At 35.7% G+C, this 21,587-nt stretch overlaps 1 protein-coding gene across 4 annotated transcripts in view; it reads right to left on the minus strand.

The window, feature by feature from the left end:
- Window positions 1–772: 772 nt before the first annotated feature.
- Window positions 773–21,587, minus strand: part of NFIA (nuclear factor I A) — a 322,795-nt gene continuing 301,980 nt past the window's right edge. For all 4 annotated transcript variants that reach the window (XM_032218140.1, XM_032218139.1, XM_032218138.1 and 1 more), the window contains one exon: window positions 773–6,767. In XM_032218140.1, coding sequence (XP_032074031.1) covers window positions 6,750–6,767 — 18 coding nt within the window. In that variant the 3' untranslated portion in view covers window positions 773–6,749. The remainder of the gene's footprint in view (window positions 6,768–21,587) is intronic.

A 21,587-nucleotide genomic window follows, 5' to 3' on the forward strand; every position in this document is an offset into this window, starting at 1 on the left:
TCTTAGCTTCATTACTCTGTTCCATATTTGTTCTCTCCAAGATCACATGAACATAGAATCTTTCCTCAACTTGAATGGCCATTCCCACCCTATTGCCAGATCTCCTGCCTATGTTTCTCCCATTCCTTAGATCTGGACTCTGGGGAAAAAACAGAATTTATCGAAATCATGGGTGAATCAAGGTTGAGGACACCAACAATTTAGTTCAGGGGTAGCTAACTTGGGATGGGTGGATGTCAGAGGATATGTCTGGTGTCTTGAAAATATACCCAAATCACTCTGGCTAGATGTCCCATGAAATGATCTTGTGTGTTCACAAAAGAGCTGCAACACTAGCAAAGCCAGATATGAAACTCTCATGAACCAACAAAAGGCAAACAATCGAGAATGGACCTTTTTAGAGCTACACTAGAAAAACTGGGCAGATCTGTCCCTTGTTTCCTCAACGTGTTATAGTTTCCGTCTGGGCCAAAGAGGCTTCCTTGTCAATTAATGTCATGCTAGCTATACCATTTGGACTGGGAGATAAAAAGGAGCCCCAACCTGAATACCAAAATCCTATGTTAATTCCTGGTGACCACTCATGAATTGGGTCCAAAGTTTATACAGAATTTTGACAAAGAGAGAGAGGGGAGGGGAGGGGAGGGGAGGGGAGGGAGGGAGGGAGGGAGGGAGGGAGGGAGGGAGAGAGAGAGAGAGAGAGAGAGAGAGAGAGAGAGAGCACAGCAGTGCACAGAAAGTAAATAGCCATATGAGGTTTGGTTTTACAGTTCTTATACATTTCTGTTAAATAAGGAGGTCTGGTGTGAAACAGGGTCAAGCATGGGTACCTGGTTTAAACACTGTCCATTAGGAAAACACTTTCAATGTCAGTTCCAAGTTTGAGAATTGTCGCTTCGACTGAAGACTTATGTTTGATTTTTTTTTCTTCTGAGATAAGCATTTAGAGTTCTTAGGCTGCTTAAGCAAAGAAAAGATACCACCAGGCATGGATTTCAAACCCCATACCTGCCCTTGAAAGTGAAGAATGCCCCCCACAAATAATACTGAATTGAATTTTAAGTTAAATGTGTATTTCCAAAATACTGAAAACACTCAAAATCAAGGAAAAACAGAATTGTGTTCTCAGTGAAATATCTTTAAACCTATCTGACAAGAACCAAATCAGAGGGAAAAAAGACTAACATAACTTTGAGTAATATTCATACAGCTCACTAAGCATTATGGAATAGCATGCATTAATATTGTTTGGTTATTTTACATCACCTATATCAGAAGGTTCTGACAGACAGCGAAGGCTACTGGTGTAGAAAAATCTTACTTCAGAAGAGCAATATAATACAGATTTCACAGGCACTACATTTTTAATATATCAGGTATTATGCTGGTTTTCTTATATTTCTTTCTGTCCTAAAGCTGGCATTTATAATAATGACCAAAAAGGCAAGGATTGAAGTTAACGGAAAGTAGATACCAAAGTTGATATATTTCTTTTTTTTTTTCAGATTTATATTAGTGCATAGTTCTCATGCAGATAAACACTGCTATGCATTTACATTGTTGGAAAGCAGAGTGAATTGAGCCCAAGTTGTCACATTTTTGTAAATCATTTTGCCAGCCTGTAATAGCACCATGTAATGGATTTGCATTAAACATTAAATTGATTTCAGAATTGGTGACACAGTATTCACTACAGTTAAGTGCTATGGAATAGCTTCAATGTTACCTGCTATATATCAAAGCAATTTTCATCCCACTGTTTTTTTATTGGAAAAAATAAAAGGGAAATGGTACTCAATATTAATTAGACTATTGCACAGCCTTGGACTTGATGATGGAATAGCCGGGTTTTACTGTCCAACAGTAATACATGCATCGACCTCAAGACAAAATTGGCTTCGTAAGCTTGAATTTAATGGAAACCTTGCCTGGTAGGCAGAGTTTATTTCATGAGATTCTCCCTCAACAGATTGTATGAAAGATGAATTTATTTTAGGTGCCATTGAAGCTCTCCTTACATTTTCATCCCCATTGTGGTTTGCAATGTTTGTTCTAAGGAGGCCTTCTACCAAAGTAAAACCATAAAAAGATATTTCCAGAGACACAATGCAAGGAATAATATTGACATTTGTTTTTTTTTTTAATCACAAGGGAAAAAAGAGATCAGTTTTATGCCATGTGTTTGGATGGTGGTTTTTTTCTGCCTTTTCTCTCATGTGTGTGTGTGTGCACAGTAAATTTAATACTGTCACTACAAAACTGAAAACTATATGGAACGAAGAGAAGACATTAAAAGAAAAGTAGGTAGAGGGATTTTTGCATATTCCTCTGGGCTGACTGAATTCTGTGAAGATGAAAAAACAGTTCTATTCCTTTACTTGTCAACCTGAAAGAGAAGGCTGGAAACCCTCTTATAGAAAAGGTACCCCCATGGCTGGTGCCCTTCTCAAATCAAGATTTTCCAGCCACATTTGTCTCTACATCTTATCTTCATGAGCAAACATGGTCACTGACTATGCTATCCTGGGATAACAGGAACCATAGTCCTACATTCTTGGAGAACATCAGGTTGGGAAAGATTGCATTGGGTTTTTAATGAATACATAATGCAATATCTTGGGAGTGTGCAGGATGACAATAAGCTAAGCCCTATTTTGGAAAAGGGATCAAGAGAATAAAACTTCTGTTAGTCAAGTCAATTCAAGGAAAGAACTGCTGTTTCTATTTGGGATAAGGAGGAAAAAGGGTTGGTGTTGGGCATCTGGTCATCTTGAAAGAATGACATTGGGCAGAAAAGCTGTTTGTGCAAAGAATAAAAAGCAGTTTTGAATTGGGTGATGGGTATGTTAATCTGATTCTGCAGTGTGTGATCCAGGATTATTTTTCTATTAAGGACAATTGCACACCCCATGCAATTATTCTCCTTTCAGATCTATATTCTCCACTCTGCTTTGAGGAAGAAAAGTCTGTTCTCCACACCTGAACAGATTCAAACTGCTGTTATTGCATGACAATAAGATGAAACAAATGTCAATTTAGTGTCTTTAATGCTTTACAGCTTCTGTTGGTAAACACCCTTGATCACATGCCTAATGTTTAAAGCCTTTAAAAACAATTTGTTTTGTGTGATTCCAATCAGAATTCCCTAACTTTACCACCTTAATATGATAAAACCTCTTCAAAAATACAGCATATCTGTAATGTCCATTTACAATGGTTTTTCAGTAGCCTATACTTCTCAAGCATAGGAATATGCTATACTATTGAGAGAAGGAAAAAAAACCTGTATTTAAATACATACAAAAAAGGAAACAGGAAAGTTTTTAACTTAAATCCAGTTCCCAAAGGAAAAAAAAAGCAATTCTATGAATGCTGCCTTTATAACGAACAATCAGAATTTCACTAAGCTAATTTGACAGAAATTTTCCTTATTTAAACAACATTACAAAAGTCCTGCATTATAAAATAGGGTAGAATAAATCAGTGTAATCAATAAAACTATACAACATACACATTACATAGCTTCTGAGTGGGCAGCTTTGATTCTCTCTCTTTCTGGCGATGACTATCACATGCTTACTAAAAACAACTAACTGCCCAAACTATTGCTTAGTTTGCTTTGTTTCTTTTTTTTAAAAAAGGGTGCAATTTTGTTGTATATACAACCAATTTACTGGTAATACCTTGGCTTAGAGCAAGGTTCTGACAAAATGTTTGTCTAGGCTTTTTTCCCCCTTCACTGTGAAGCACTGAAAGCTGCTAATTTTTTTATTTTTAGTGCACATATGTCTTAATAAGGTAATGCCCTGCTAAGTGCTATAGGGAAGGCAAAGGATGCTGGCTAGTGGATGTGATACCATAATACTAACAATCACACAATACAACAGAGCAAATGACTATTCAACCACTTATTTGACATATATGAAAATCCAAAACATTTTTTTCTTTAAATAGAGAATAACCAGTAAACAATTTTCAGAACTTGGAAGTTTAAAAACGTGCATATAAAAATGGGCATTTTATACTTTTTATTGAATGTGGTTTGATTGCAATCTGCTAATAAAAATGGGTGTGGGATTTGAAGAAAATGGGAGGTGTTTTTTTTTTTAAGGCTTGCTTGTGAAAGGAAGAATTGAAAAACGAAAACTGCTTGAAGCAGGGTCCAGCTTAGTGCTTCACAGTTTGACTGCTTCTCTAAGAAGAGCCCTTCCTGCGTGTGCATTCAAAAATCACACACAAAAAAAGTACAAAGACAAACACCTAAAACACGCTGCTTCAAGTGCAGCACTAACTTTGGTCAAATTAAAAAAAAAGACTTAAAAGAAAAATTAAGAATTGCTAAGCTTTTCTTCTACATGATATAAGCAGGTATTGCATATTTTCATATATCTGGGAAAAAATAAAATAAAAATAAAAACGAACAAAAGGAAGACTCAAAAAAAAAATGTAAAATGCAGCCACATCAAAAATACTGATATACTCTAGCATCTACAGATTTCAGAATAGCACTGCCACTGACCGTACAGGACAAGAAAACACTACCCCTATCTGTGAAACAACTAACATTCTACTGTATTCTAAGATGCTGAAACTGACAATGGTGGACATAAAAATCACATTTACAAAAAAGTGTCTCCAAATGCTTGACTAGGTGGCGAAAAATAACCCTTTCAATAGAGGAACATGTGCAACAATTCCACAAATAATCGCTATCCAGGGCAAGGCACATTGATATGGAATTATTATTATTATTATTTTGTTTCGTGCAAATCAAGAAAACAAAACAAAACAAAAAAAAATAATTTTAGGGAAAAGATGAGGAGCAAAGTGTCTTCCCAAGAAATTCAGTTTACTTGATTGTATAGGACAGTAGTAGAAACCCTTCTGAAGGGCCGAACAAACATAGTTTAAAGGCAAGTGCCTGGATTAGGGATTACAATATTGTGTCTTAATGCACTCTACTTTACCCTACATTAACTATATAAAAATTAGTTACTAACACTAGAACATGCAGAGACTTTCTCTGATTAGCTAGATTTGCCAACCAGAATGTATATATATGTATAATATAGGAAACCTTCTTAAAGTTGCATGGAAAGCAAAGGGGTGCTCCGCTGTCTGATAGGGAAAAAAAAATCACTTGCATTTTTTTTGCTGTTTTTTGCCGTTTTTTTTTTCATTTTTTTTTTACATAAGATACAGGACATTTGGGGTCCAAACTTTTTTTTTAAGCAAGTGCCCTTACTTTGAACTGGCATAAAATATAAATCCACATTTTGCTTCTCTACTGATGCCTTTGCAGTCCAGAAAGAAAAGAAAAGAAACAGCCAGTTCGGGGACACAAGAGGCATTTTACTTTCTGGACAGCTATCTCTCTTATTATATTAAGGACCTCAATCCAATGCAGGTTACAAAAAATGCTTAAAGCTACTTTTTAAACATGCCTTGCTCCGCATTAAATTGTGGTCAAAATATTTTAAGAAGTGATATACCCTATATTGCCGGAAACATGTATGATTTGTCAGAATTGTCATACTCTATTATAATTGACTTTTAGCTTATATAATGAACAGATATTATGATTTAATTTTAATTATGTGCTTTGATAACAGAAAATAATTAGCATTTAATGAAGATAACATATTGTGGTAAAAGCACCATTAAATTTTGTGTGTGAACGTTTTAAATTTCCTTCAGTTTTAAAGGGATACAAGTTTAACAATAAAAAACATAAAAATCAAAAATAGCTCCTCCCCTTTTTTTTCTTGCAAGGCTGTTTTTTTACCCCAATAATTTAGAGTCCTGGGGTGGAAGGACTTGGAAAACAAAAATAGAATTTTCAACAATCTCTATCTTACAAAGATATTTAGCTATCGAATGAAATTGCACTTTTCTCAATTCAAAATTCGATTGTTTTGATTGATTCCTATCAGTTTCTATCAAAACAGACCAACTTCCCCATTTCCATATGAATTTCATGTCATTGTTGAAAATTGTCAAAAATGTTTCATGTTAAGTGCAGCATTTAATTTTTTTTCTTTTTTGTTTGACCTGTAGTAGGTTGATGATTTATATTTCTTTGCCACTTGTGTGGAAAACCAACCTGTCAATAACCATCTTATGATTCATGTCATATATTGAATTGCTGATTGCGAAATTTTAAAAAAATCCTGATATGTTACAGAAAAAAAACATGCCCCACGACTGTCTTGTAAGCTCCATACTGAAGAACTCAGCTACTATAAAGTTATTTATGTGTAGCTCTTCGGATCTGTCAGTAAGTCTCACACTCGTATGGGAAATTAATCAGTAAAAAAAACAGTTAGGTGCTGTATGGAAAGGGTTACAATAGCAAGTCAGTAAATAGCCAGCAGGCTCGCTCTGCTACCCAATGTCCCTAATTCTTACACTACCACTTGCAACACTTCAAAAATATGAAGCTCAAACATTTCCAGCACCATATGAGAAATTACGTCGGTCACGAAGGTGTTCTTTTTTTAAAAAAAAAACTCAAACCAAACCAAAACCCCAACCCTCAAACTCCCTCCTCCCCCCACAATATTACGGCCTTTGATGCTCAATCATAATGTTTGCCGTCTCTGAGTAAGAGCAGTTGTTTGTTGTCAATCTCTGTCTGCTCCCCTTCCATGGACGTGAAGTAACAACACTGTTTTGTGGCTGCTTCCATGTTACAGAGTTGGGACGGGGAAGAGATGGTCTGTCTGCTGGATGGTGGGAAGCTGTGAGTTTTATCCCAGGTACCAGGACTGCAAAGAAGACAAAGGAAAAGCAGAATTAGTGATCTGCGAGAGAATTCTAATATAAATTCATTGAGATGGATGGAAACTCTGTAAAAAGAAAACCGGGAATCATTAATTTCACTGTTTTGGTACTAGAATATGAGACAGATCAAGTCGGATTAAAACTGTGCACCCTTAGTCTCTTATTTATCTGTGTAATTCCTTGAAAATTGGGAAATGAACAATATTGAATGGACATATCAATATGAACTTATGTAGTACGACAGCACAATGGGTACTAAAATAATGCACATCCACAACTCATTAAAAAAGGCTAAAAGAAGAGATAAAGGGCCTTAAGGGGAGAGGACAAGGGAGCAGCAGAAGAACACTTAGTTTTTGCAGTGGTTTTCTATTGTTAGAAATTTGTTAATATCATCACAAAGTTGGCAATTGTAGCTTGACATAATTGACTTAATAATTCTTACTATATATACTTCCTTGACATTTTTCATCAGAGTCTAAACACAGCTATATGCAGGGGTGGTATTGACTTCCCTTCCATACCGGTTCACAAATGTGAGCGCACACATGCACTTTTGGTTTAAAAAAAGAGCCTAAATGGGATGCCATAGAGCTGTGGGTGGGGTCATGCATGATTTCTGCTACCGGTTCGGGCGAACTGGTCCAAACCAGTAGAATACTGCTTCTTGCTATATGCTCTTGTAAGTGTTATCAAAGTTCACATTTATTTAGGATACATTTTGACCAAAAATATGATTTAACTATGGCATTGCATTTATTTTTCTATAATTATAATAAACTTTGATTGCTAAAACAGTTCAAGACTAATATCCATTTAAAAGCATGTTAAGGCACAGCCATTCTGCCTTGGCTAATGGCTATTCTAATCTATAGCCATCCAGTCACCTTGTAGGGAGATAGTGGCATACAAATTTAATAAATGAATATAAAATAAATAAATGAAATGTTGTAGAAAAAAGGAACTCTTTTACAATAAAGGTTTCTATTTTAGTGATCTGGCTTACACCTATACCTTTTGCATTGAAAGTCTATGAAGCAAAAGGTGCAGAGTTGTGTAAAACATCTTAAACTCAGCTTCAAATTAAAACATGAAAGACAAGTCCTAAATTAAGAAACAATTGTTGTTGATCTATACTAAATTTATGATAAAAAATAAAGAAGGTCCGATAAAATCAATTTTCCATTGCAGTAAACAAAAATAATTATGCCATAATAGAAAATACAATTCCCAACATGTTCAGAATAGGCTGTAGTCTCAATAGCTTCATTACAAGACATACAGGTTTATTTCAGATATGCACTGATGTTGATAATGTTAATTCATGAATGAGAATCTAATGATCTCATCATGAATTATGAGATTATAAATTTCAAAATAAGGCCATGGAAAGTTTTGAGAGAGATTTTGTAATTTTGAGACTTCCATCACTTTGGAACTAGCTGTTCTGGTCACATTTACATTAATTAAAGTATATCTTTCAGAATAGGAAAAAAAATAAGTGATGAATGGTGGCTTACCAATAGCTAGAACTCTGTTGCTTTTGAAAGTCTCTTGTTGGCTACAATAGTGACAAGGGTAACATGCCAGCAAATGTGCAAATAAATGCTTTTCCCAATAGCAATAATCATAACTGCCTGCTGTTGCAGTAAACAAAGTGAAGAAGGGCACGGTAAAATTTGTAAACAGTGTAAATATGGTTTCAAATAGGAACAGGATGTGATTTTGTCTTGAATCCAGGAGCTAAAAGGCATGATGAAAAAACATTTTTTTTTACCAAAGGGGAAAATAAACCACTGTTAACTTCTGCAGAACTTCATGGATTCAAAAAGGGGGTGGAAGGAACAGTTTTACTCTGATTTCAAATAAACTGGCATATAATCAAAAATAAATTGAATCAGTTTCAAACATCAGCTGACATCAGACAAATTCAAAGCTGATTTCGAACTTCTTTGAAGTCTTGGTCCTTTAGAACGACACTGATTGACAGGAAAAATGTTTAAAAACCAAAGGACATTTTCTTCAGAGAGCATTCTAGAAGTGGAACATTCCTAGAAATATTCTTTTCTTTCTGACCAAGACTGAGAAACAGCTCACTTGTGGAGAATAGCAATGTAACATGTAAACTATTAAATAACATGCGTATTTAAAAGTTGACACTGGTGTCAGGTTAGCAGTCTAATGTTGCAAGTCTACACAATGATAGCATCTCTATATGGAAATGGCATTCTGAAAAATCATTTTCCATATATTTCATTGAATTCACTTATGGCATCCAAATGGGTCTATGGTACTAGGCTGGCATCCAACCCTGAAACAGATTCCTTTTTTCTTTAAAGCAGATTTGGAATTGTAAATGGAGGAGAAAAGGGGGAAGCCTTATTACTGGAACAGAGGTCTGGATGATTACAGTTTTCAATTGTCTTTTTCACCACATTAAGCCCCAAATAGCTGACATAGGATTTTATAAGATTCTACTCCAGTGGGTAAGACTGAACTGAATTATAGTCTAAGATAATCAACTGTACATAGACCTCCCTGTTCTTTAACACAGCTTTTTTTCACCTAATGCCCATTTTACATTTCTTGAATTTCTGAACAATGATGACACATCGCAAACACAAAACACACTATACTTGTACCACTTCATTTTAAGAACAACAATAATTTATACTGATGTATTATTAATAATGTAATACTCATGCTTCCTATGAAGGAGATAATACTTTCTAGAGATGAAAGCTGATTTTAAATTGTTACTGAATCCACCAAGTAACCAAGTGCTTATATTTAAATTGTACATGACAAAAAATGGGAAAAGATGGCTGTCTTAAAGGTTGATTTAAGCGTTGGCAGAAAGTCATGAGGGTATGTTAAACAAGTATTGTTTTATTTAAAATATTTAACTGTGAAAGAGAAGCTTCTGTCAATATGTATACTTTAGTGTCCTTTTTTACTTTACTATCTAGTTCTCTGGACATTTACAAAGTTAATATGTTTGCATCTGCTATTGTTTCACAGCATTCCTTGTAAATCAGATTGAAATTGGCTGAGATTAAATAGAAATCTATTTGTTTTGGAACTTTTTACACAAAAATTTCCTTGGGTGACTAAGGAATCTGAATTCATTATTTTGACGCAGATGTTACCCGCCAGATTAGTGTGAACATATTTTGAGAAAATTAATTCAATCAGTAAAGAGGAGTAAATAAATGCCAAGTTTCATAAATATGATCTGTATGAATTATGGTTTAAGCTGTTGCCATCAGTAGAATGTTACACTTAAGTACTTTGGTACAAAAATATATTTTAATTTAAATTACCTTCATCTTCACATAAGGGTCCTTCCTAAACAAACCCAAGGTTTGTTTCAATACATAAATGTTTCCATAGTATGTGTCTGTACCACCTGCAAGAACTGCCTTATTGCAGCAGAACAGGCATTTCTATCAATGCCCCAGTTTAGAATCAAGATGCAAAAAGTTGGACAACTTTCTAATTGTTAGGCAAACTATAGTTCAAACTTTCCTATCAAGAGTCTAAACCCTGCCATCCGGCTTGATTATGGATCTGATATAATGTTTACTTTAGAAGCTTTAAATAATTGATAGGGCTACTTAAATTTGGTCTGAGTACTTAGTAGTATAGTGATTTGATTCTGAATCTGGACATCAATATGCCTGGGATCACTTAGGAACATGCGGTAAAAGACTTAAACTTAATTTACACTATTGCTGAAGGCAGCCTGTATACATAGCCCCTCTTTTTTTTAGTGATACACAATCCACATTTTGGACAGCAGGAGGTGCCCTTTTCCATGCCACATTTTTCTCCTCTGCTACTCACTGCATAACTTTTTTTAAAAAGAGTTCTGCAGTGCTTCTGCCCTCCTTAAAAAAAAAGAGGGTAAAACTTTCTTTGCCCATCTTACTATTCAGTGTGTGCCTTGCAGACAAGGTTACCCCAGAGCAGCTCTGTAATCCTTCACTGAAATAGGCTTTATTGATTGCTCTGGTCTATTGTTCCCTTTTCAAGTCCCCAAGTTCAAGTTCATCCTGGTGTTACATCATGTCTGGTTGCTAGGAGCAACCAGACAGACCCAGACGTGACTATCATTAGCAAGAAACACAAGGCTCTCCTCCCACCAACCTTCCAGGGGCTCTGACGTAGCAGGCCCACTGCAAACACATTGAAGTATTTATTCAGCCTAATTTATGACCTACCCAGAAAGCAAGACCCCCACTCCAAAACCCAATGCTGTTGTATATTTAATTAATCGGCCTCTCTGGCACTTGGGAAAGTTAGACAAAGGGCTAATTATTGTGTTGCACTCCCCACACTTTCCTTTGGCGGGGAGGGGGGGGAGAGGGTTTAGGGGAGGAGTTGACTATTTACATGGGAAAGAAAACTTAGAAGGCTCATGCCAATTGAACGGTCTCCCTATAAACACCTTTCTCTCTCTCGTTTGCCCCACTGACACTTCATGAAATACTTAGCTGCTTCAGGGAATTGGGGGAGGAGGAGGAGGAAGAGGAGGAGGAGGAGAAAGCCCTGATGTGAATATAGCTCCTTCAGAGTTGGTATTCAGTAACACAAATCAACTCGTGACATGTTTAAATTTAAATGCTAACCACACACTCCGAGAGTTACTTTAAAGGTTAGTTTTTAATCAATAGAAGTTGCTGACTTGGGAGTTTTGAGCCGGCGCACTGCAGCTCTTTGTGCCTTTGTCGAAGCCTTAAGGCTTTCAAACTTTCTCTCTCTCTCTTTCTTTTTTTTTTGAAAGATGATTTTTAGCGGAGATTTGCAGACAGAGTGCTATTGTGTTCTTGGCAAGCAACATGTCAATATAGGCACAGAGTCGCCCAGCACTGAAGGTGTCAACGTGACACCTTGCAGGCACCAATCACACCTGAGACAACAGGGGGAACAACGTTAACTCTTTGTGGATCAAACCAGATGGCAGGACTGCTTGGTCACAACCCAATTATGACAACCCAATTACACACAGGCTTCTGGAAATGTCACAATGTCATACATGCTCACATGCTTTTATTAGGTTCAACCTACGTATCTTTAACAACCTCTCTCAAGCTAATAGCAACAAATTAATTAATAATTAATCAAAGTAGTATTTCTGTAGTGTTCTCTTATTCTTTTGGGGATTTTCCCCCCACTCACTTTCCTTTTGGACCAAAAGTTTACATGCCTGTTTCAAAAGCGAACAATCCTTTTTGATAAACTTTCATTGTTAGAGAAGCAAAGTTTAACGGTGGGTGCTTGTGGTGTGCCAAGAGATCTACATTTATATTCCATGAAATTTCCCACTGTTTGGGTACGTTATACAGCTGCAATCAAAGTTCTTTTTTTAAAAAAAAAATGCCACTATATTACTTTTAATCTGTTTTTATAAGCTATCAGGAACTGCCCAGATTTATACCTGCTCTTAGAAACCCTTTTGTATCGGATACTCCCAGGATGCTGCCTGAGCTGGCACGCAGACATTTTGTCTGCCTGTACCCAGAGCTCTTGCAATTCTGTGAAGTCCATAAAATGGATTTCACTGCCCTTTCCCAAATGTTCAAGGTGAAACATCAAAAAGAATTCTGCAGCCCAGTACAAGATCTTAGCTTTTCTTTCTCCAGTCAAATGAAGAAGTAATCTCATCATGTTCAAAAGTGCTGACTAAGGATTTAATAAAGTGCCTGCAGATGTGTGTCATCTCTAAGGTATTCAACTCATGTAATGCAAAACAGTTCTTCACTGAATGCACTTATAAAATTCCATTTAACCATTGCTGAGCTCTGTTTTAATGTCCTCTAAGGAGTATTAGCATACCCCCCCTTAATTTACAGCACAATGAAAGTTGAGACCCTATACAGTACTGCCAGTATCCTAAAATGGTCACAGTTGTAAGATTTTATGAACCATAAACAATATCTTTTGGACTGAATCCTATGCAGAAAGCCTGAAATGGCAGTGCCATTACTTGGAGAATGTCAGCTTATATCTAATGCTGATGGGAAAGGAAACTTCTATAAAGTAAAGAAATACAAATAAAGTTTAAGATCACCTATTAAAATGTATTAAGAAAATACCTATTTTTCTTGCAAGTTTTGGCTGTGCTATCAGCATAGAAAATATTTCAAAAGATAATTAAAATCATATTTACTATCACCACCTTTTGCTATTTGGTTAAACATCCAATAAAACTCTGCCCCCCCCCCCAAAATTTTTTAGTACATTTTAAAAAGGTGTTGTTAGGAAAAAAAACTGTGGGGAAAGAGGAATTTTTGGGGGGTTATTTTTCCAAACACAATCATTTAAAATGTTTAAGAGCAAAAATAAATATTGTGGAAGTTAATATGAAATCCAGAACTGGGTGTGACACATTGACTTCCTTCTCAAAGCAAAATGAGTTATTTAGGGACATTAATACATGTATTTTATTATTATTTTTTAAATAGTTATAAAGAGACCTCTGAGAGTTTATTATATTTATATTGCATTCTTTCTTCAAAATATCTTAGTGGTATACTGGTTTTTTTTACTCTCTCCATATTTTCCTCCATCAAATCATGCTGAAAAGCGGATTAGACTGAAAAATAGATGTTAACTATAGCTCACAGTCACAAAGATTTATACATTTCTCCATTGTGTCCATTGTGCTGCAATATTGGAGTACTGATGTAGGCAGTGTGATGTAAGATAGGTTGAAATGGATACATTTATTGTATCCATGTATTGACTCCATCCATGTAGAATTACACCTATATTAAAATTACTGCATAGATTCTAGTAAACTTTCAGACAATGTCTTGTTCAGAAATGAATTTGCTCTCTGAACTGATCATTTAGAGAGGGCTCCCTACAACCCAGACCTATTTGTGAGTGTCCCCAAATATGGATACCAGGGCTTCTCTGTAAGAGTCCCCATTTTCTGGAATGTCCTCCTCCCCAAAGTACATATATTCTACCACCTTGCTGTAATTCCAAACATTAAATATATCCTATTTCAAATGAGCCTTCAAGAACTGATTTTGATTTAATACTAATTCTGAATCTAACCATTTATTATTATGCTTTTTCCCCTTTGACCTGATGCTTCATGCTGTCAGAACTCTTTTGGATGGGTTAGTAATATTATAAAATAAACAAAGAAATAAGCTTATTGTACATTTTTTCTAGCGCAAATGATTCAAAAACTTTATGAAGACTATGCTGCTGAAGTAACATCATTTTTATATTTATCTCTATTATCCCCGTATTGCTGTAGGAAGCAAACCTTGAGACATGCTAGTTAGCCAAAGGCCATTGGGTTAATCCATGTCTGAGGTGACATTTTAATTTGTGACTTTTTGGAATGTAGATCTTAAACTTGAATGGATACTGGGTTCCAAAAGTGAGCCAAAAGGAGCTCAGATGCAACACATCAGGAAAGGTTGCTAAGAATGGAAACCAGCTAGGTGGTCACATATTTGTGACCCAGGTTTTTCCCCCATACATTTTCCCTTGATATTATATATTTTTAATTTATTAATTGGCCATCTCAGGTACAGAAGACCTTGATTCAGCTTACTTAATAGGATTAAAGTAACAATTAAAAATAAATAAAAAAGATTCACCAAGAGTATATGGGTGCATATAAAATCAATTAATCAATCAATCAATCATGAAGAAGGGTGAAAACACAAGCAATACCTTCCCCACCAAACTATCACTAGGGAGCAGACAACTCCATCCTATTGCAGAATGGAACATGCATGGTTTAAGTTGATTGTATTGTTTTATTTTGCTTTAAGTTCTTGTAAGAAGAAAAGATAAAATATGTCTAAAAAATAAGAATAATATATTTTCATTAAAATGATATGAAAACAAATGAAATAGCTGATTTATCAAATAATTTATTTATAATAAGTAAGTAATTCATTAGCATGTGTAAATGTTGCAAGCCTCTCTTGTAAAAGTTCGCATTTCAGAGTTTCAATCTTGTCTTTTAACCCCCCCCCCTTAAATTTTTATTTGAATATTTTGACTTTTGTGAGTGAAAAGATTAACAGAAAGACTGTAGAACTCCAATAAAAGGCTGTTTAAAGACGAGAGAAAAATCACAAGCAACTCCAGACATGCAGGTTATATCCACACACAGATAGATCTTTGAACTGTCCACTTGTACATGCTGAATATCTTTTAATCACAGGATCGGGTTCTGCTTTATTGTAATTTTTATTGAAATATTTGTAATGAGCTGCTGACACCACTTCTTAAAACATTATCAGTCAGACAGAATTCTATGCAGGGTTTTGGGTTTTTTTTTTTGGCAGATAAAGATCCCAAGATAATTCTTGCTATAGCAAAGTTGTATTTGTAGCCTGTAGCCTTTGTGTGTTGTTGACAGCAAAGCCTACTAACCCAGAATACATTTTTATTATGTATACTATATCGGGTTTTGTATTGTACACTTTATTTTCTTCTACATAATCTGAATCTTGGATGCATAATGGAGTTAAATGAGATGCTGAATAGCTAACAAAGATTGAAACAGTAGAACAATTAAAACAAAATTCCAATGGTATTACTAGGTTTAGTCCCAATACTGCCATTGGGACATCATGGTGACATTATAGGTAACAATGTCTGTCCTAGTAATACATCATTTTCTGTTAAGATGCAGAAAAACTATCAAAATAAATTATAAAGGAAGGATTTTATCAAACCAGGTAAAATAGTAATAAATAATAAAATGATTAATGAAAAATTTGAAATTATGAAAAACGGGGTATAAAAATGTTAGAAAAAAATTGATAAAAGGCAAGTTACATAGAGGTTTGAAAACTTGTAACATTGTTCATACTTTTAATAATTCTATTTAAAAATACCCTGTGGACTTGAAAAGGACACAAAACTGAGCAATTATAATACAGAAAAACTAGAGCTGGTTCTGCATGATGAAAAACTATAGTGTTGTTTTGAATTATGAGGAGGGGGAAAATAAGCTGTATATTACATTGTATATTACAGTATAATACAATATTTACTTTACTGATTTATTTTACCGATTTAAATGAAATGTGTGGCAGTTGCATACGGTGATGGTCATCAATCTGGATATTTTTCAAGGGGAAAATAATGATGGAGAATCAAGCTATCATTATCTATCACCTCTGATGGCTACATATTATTTTCAGACTCAAGGAAAGCATTGTCTTAAGTACAATTTGCTACAGGGCAACTGTGAAAAAAAGCAACTTTATCTTCTTCACATCCTAGTTGTGAGCTTTGTAGGTATATTTGATTCGGTAGCAGCAGAGTCAATATTTTTGCCCCTTCTTCTCTATGTAAAGCAAAATATGCCAATGCTGACTATTTGAGATGGAAGCATACAGCTTCTTCCTTTCCTAGGTGCCTATCAATAGGATATTTTGTTTTCAATCCAGAAAAAAAGAGGGAAAGAAACATAAGTAATAATGGGACAAGTATGAATATAGAAAGGAATGGCATCAACATATAAACATTTATTCAATGTTATACTAAAGCAAGCAAGCAAGCAAACAAAAATAAAGAGAATTATTTTAGCTCATAGTACTTTTAATAAATTAGTATTGAACTGTATTCTTCTGTGAATTAAGAAACAGTTTTCAGTTATAGCTAGTTTAGGTTGAACTGCAGAATTTAAAAAAAATATTTTGATTTTCTTTCTCTTAGGCATATTGAAACCCTTTTGTAAAACTTCTTCTATAACAATTATTTCTGTGGGTTCTAGGCTTAAGCAGAACTAGAACTAATCCAAAAAGTTTGCCACGTACAAAATATAATTCAAAAGAATGAATTCCTTATTCCTGAAAACAGAAGACTTAGTTCAGAGGGTGATTTAACAGTAATGTAGCCACAAGTAGCATGAGAGTAATATAACACAAAATAATCAGCGAGAAACCTTTAAATGTAATCCAAGCAAGCAAGACAGATTGCCACTTTGAGTATGATTCATACATTAAGGATAAGAATACACGATCTAAATGAGATCTATTTAAAAAATAAGTTTCACCTGCTTCTGCTTCCAAGGGGAAAAATTTGATGGTATATTTTATTTTTAAAAGAAAGAGATTTTAATGTTCTTATTTTTGTAATGTCTTTGAAGGAAAAAAGTCATCTTCCTGAATACAGTAATTAAAAGTTTTATTTATTATCCCATTTGTTTCAAATTAACATCCTCAACTTTCAAGGTCACACACATTCAAAGCCAGACACAAATTTAGACTTTGCTAATGGAGAGGAAGGAAGTATACAAAGAAAAGGGAAAGTAGTGAAGCAAACAAGAGAAAGAAACAATCCCATTCTCATGTTATTATAAGAGGGGAGCATAGTACATAGATCAGAGGGTTTTAAAAAAGTACAAACCCCCACTGTACACAAAGCACAGGAAAATGTGAAGGGGGAAAAAGAGAGAAAAAATAAAAGCAGCTTAGGGATGTGTTAACTCTGCCATTCTGTCGGCTTAAAGAGTATTTTATGCTTGATCAACAGCTCTCTTTTATTATGCTTTTCTTTCATTCATTCAAGACATCAAAGCAGCGAACCACCAGTGTACCTGATCTACTCGAAGAACTAGTAAGGGTGTTCTAAAGAAATGGGAAGATTGGAAGCCAGACACCCCTGCAGACAAGCCAGTTCAAAGGGAATATCTCAACAATGATTACATTTTGTAAATCTTTTTTTCCCAGGGAAGGCAGCTTATTTCCTGCTTTTTCATGAAAAAAAAATAGATTGTACCCATTAAAGTAAGCCTGTGAAATAAAAGTTACTTGAGAACTGAAGTACAGCAAGAAGATTAAGTGGAAAGATAGATTCAGTCTTTTAGAGACTTCCAAAGTTTTGCATCCTATATTTTAATACCAGGCATAAAATTTCCCTACAGTAATATAATTCCTTCACTATTCTAAAAACACACATATAAATGGATTGTTTCCTGTTCATATTAGATATTAGCATTACAAATCCCCAGACTAGTATCCTTAATTTAAATTACAGTCTATTCAATGCAAGTTTTAAATATCTGTATTGGTTTCTCCATTGGAAAGTTTACATGGATTTGATGCATGGTAAACTAACCAGAATTTCCATTAAATTGGAAGGGAGAAAAAGTGCTAGTACTGTGGCTTTGTGGATCCATTCTTCTGTTTGATGAAAAGCTACATATGTCGTCTTCCTCCGAATGAGACAAAAGCAGGGGTGGGTTCCTGCCAGTTTTAACCTCTTCTATAGAAGAGGTTCCACAAATCTACGTGCTGTTTAGAACCGGTTCAGCTCCCTCCCCCCGCCCATCCGCTCCATGCTTGTGCCACCCACCACTCACTGATTGGCTGGCTCATCAATCACCCTGCCCGCCTCTAAGAGTCCTATCTAAACCTTAAAGTCTTAAAGCTGTCAAGTTTGAACACCCTTGGGTTTTTTTTTCTAAAGGGTTAGGGGTGTAAGGGTCTTGTACCTTGACAGCTTTAAGACTTGCACACTTCAATGCCAGAGTTCCTGAGCCAACATGACTGGAGGAGGAATTTTGGGAGTTGAAGTCCACAAGACTTAAAGCCGTCAAGTTGGAACACCCCTGGGGTTTTTTTTTCTAAAGGGTTAGAGGTGCAAGGATCTTGTAACTTGATATCTTTAAGACTTGTGTGCTTCAAATGCCAGAGTTTCTGAGCCAACATTTTGGTTGCTAAGCAAGAGCGTTATTAAGTGAGTTTCACATTTTACAAGTTGGCCATGCCCACCCAGTCACATGATTGCCAAGCCACCCCCACCTGGTCACATGGCCAGCAAGCCACTCCCACAAAGCAGGCCACACCTACAGAAGAGGTTCTAAAAAAATTTGAAACCCACCACTGGACAAAAGGATCCACAAAAATAGAAGACACTATTAAATATGTATCCTGATCGACCATTCATAATGTACAGAGGGAAAAGGAAGATAGAAAACTAACATCCTTTGACAGTACCTGCTATAAGCCTGCATTTATGAATCTTGGACTTGAAAAGAGTCCTAGGCAAAAATGCTCATTTAAAATATTGTAATTTTCATAGTAATAAAACATTGATTCAAACTAAAATTACTGTAACACGCTCTACATGGGGCTGCCCTTGAAGAATGTTCAAAGACTTCAGTTAGTCCAGAATGCAGCCGTGCAAGCAATTGTGGGTGCACCTAGGTACACCCACGTAACACCTATCCTCCGTGAGCTGCACTGGCTTCCTATTGGTCTCCGAACACGCTTCAAAGTGCTAGTCGTTACTTTTAAAGCTCTACATGGCATCGGACCTAGCTACCTGAGAGACCGCCTCCTGCCAATTACCTCCCACAGACCGATTAGATCGCACAGACTAGGCCTCCTCCGGATTCCATCGGCCGGTCAGTGTCGACTGGCGACCCCCCGGGGAAGGGCCTTCTCTGTAGCTGCTCCGGCCCTCTGGAACGATCTCCCCGTTGCGATCCGGACCCTTACTACCCTTCCAGCCTTCGGTAAAGCGACAAAGACCTGGCTGTTCCAGCAGGCCTGGGGCTGTTGAATTGTCCAGCCCCATTCTAAGTTGTGGATGTTGTTGAAATTTTTAACTGTTTATTTATTTATTTTCTTTTTTATATATCCCCCCTCCCTTTTTATTGTAAGCTGCCCGGAGTCTTCCGAGAGTGGGCGGCATACAAAACTAATAAATACAAATACAAATACAAAATGTGGCATACTAGTGATAAAGAACACATTCTAAATCTTAGGTTGCAGTTTAAGTTGTAGTTTGTATTGTCATCTAGATATTTACACAGGAATGAAGGGGGTGGTGAAATCTCTACCTGTGTGCCTTTCTGAACATTTGGGCTACAGAGTGAACTCTTTTTTTCTTTATCTGGTTAAGACCATGTTGCAACCCGACTGTATTTTGAGTGAAATAGTTTTCTGCTGAATCCAGCAATACTTTGCATCCCAGTTCCATTGGAACACATTCATAAGTTGAGATATAAACTGCATACAATTTTCCCCGGGAGCCTACAGCTATTCTTCATTTACATGCGATCCCCCCCCCCCCAAACTCCTCTTGTGCTAGCTTGCGCTGTTTCCAGGGCTCACAAAAGGAATGTTCTGCAGTTACAGCCTACAGTCCTTTCTCAGCCATCTGAGACCCAAAGGCACAAGTTTGAAGCTGGAGCATTCAGTTTTCTCATAACTGAAGAAGAGAGGAAAGGAGACTCTAGGCTAGACTATCTTCTCTTTTTCTTTTTACATATGGCATTATATTTAATGCATTGTTGTTATAATGGAACATAATCTAATCTAACTGCCAGCATATATTTTTATTTTTTTTGTTCATTTGACTTTCCCCCATTTTACAAACGTCTTAATATAGCCATTCTCAATTCTGTACTTGTAATTTTGTTCAAGGTGAATCATAGCCCAGCTCCAGAAACAAATAAATTAAAACAGATATCTTATTATATATACTATGAATAACAGATATAAAATGATGTGTTCTTTTCTAAATGATTGCTAAATACAATTAATACATTCAAATATATTGTCTCCAGAGGGTTGTTTTTTTTGGGGGGGGGTTAGTTCCTTCCCCCCCACCTGGTATCTCACCCACTTGTTGGACTTGGCAGAGTTGAATATATTAGCCAAAAACAGAAAGCAATTCTCAAAGTATCCATCGCTGCAGAAAGCTAGCATTCTGTTACAATCAGCACTTTTGAAAGTGGCAGAATAAGAGTATCACCTTCAAAGAAGGAAGGGGATGGCATCATTCCCATGACAATATTGATGCAAAGCAACGTACATTTAATTGGAAGTGATAGTAAATATATCTCTTCTTCAAGTTCAAGTAAATAAATACTGCCATATACTTGGACCTGTGTCCCTTAGACTAAAAGATTTCATATGACGGCCCTGCTTAATACTATCTGGTGAGAATGGTACAATTATGAAAAAGCAGAAACAGAAACTAACCAGATGCAACTACAAGTTCCATCGCACATTTCATTTTTAAAGTACAACTAAGGAATATTTTAGAGATAAGTCTCAAAGCCATTTTTGTGGCCCGGAACTGCATGGACAAAAATAAATTTTAAACTGCAGTCAGGTCAGTGTGAAAGACTTGCCTGCTGCTGCTAAAAAGTGTGAACATGGAGGTTAGGACTATGCAAATCCTTTAAAATGCATTCTAAAAAATACTGCAATCCACACAAAAAATTATTGAATCATTAAAGAAACTGCATCTTTTTTATAGACTTGGATAACTGCTTCGGAAGCTTGTCCAGGATGTCTCTGAATACATGTGTACAACCAGTTTCAAGCAGAATATAGTAGAAATCATGATTTACCTTACCTTTGTTTCAATATGCAGCGATATGTATGTAACAAACTTTTGCATGCTCTATAAATGGCTTCACTATTCTCTTTTCCTATTATCGTCACTTCATGAACAAGTGATTTCAAGTGAATCTTCTTTAATGAATACATTTTGCAAAGATACAGCATTCAGGCATCATCGTAGTTTTTAAAAAATGAAAAAGTATGTTGTACTAAAAGAGCTTGAGAAAAAGCATGATGTGACGGCCTTAAGGGGAATAAAATAGGTCTGTTTGATAAAATGTTTTCTTTATAAACAAACAACAAGAGGGGAAAAAAAACTATGGAAAAATGATGCCACAGTCCCAAATAGTGAAATATTCTTCATGCAACGTATTTCCAAAATCTTTTTTTTTAAATTGACAATACTAAATGGTTCTATGAAGAAATTCATATATCAATAAGGAATTCAAATCA

This window comes from Thamnophis elegans, chromosome 5 (assembly GCF_009769535.1).
Source record: "Thamnophis elegans isolate rThaEle1 chromosome 5, rThaEle1.pri, whole genome shotgun sequence".
Lineage (NCBI taxonomy): Eukaryota > Metazoa > Chordata > Lepidosauria > Squamata > Colubridae > Thamnophis > Thamnophis elegans.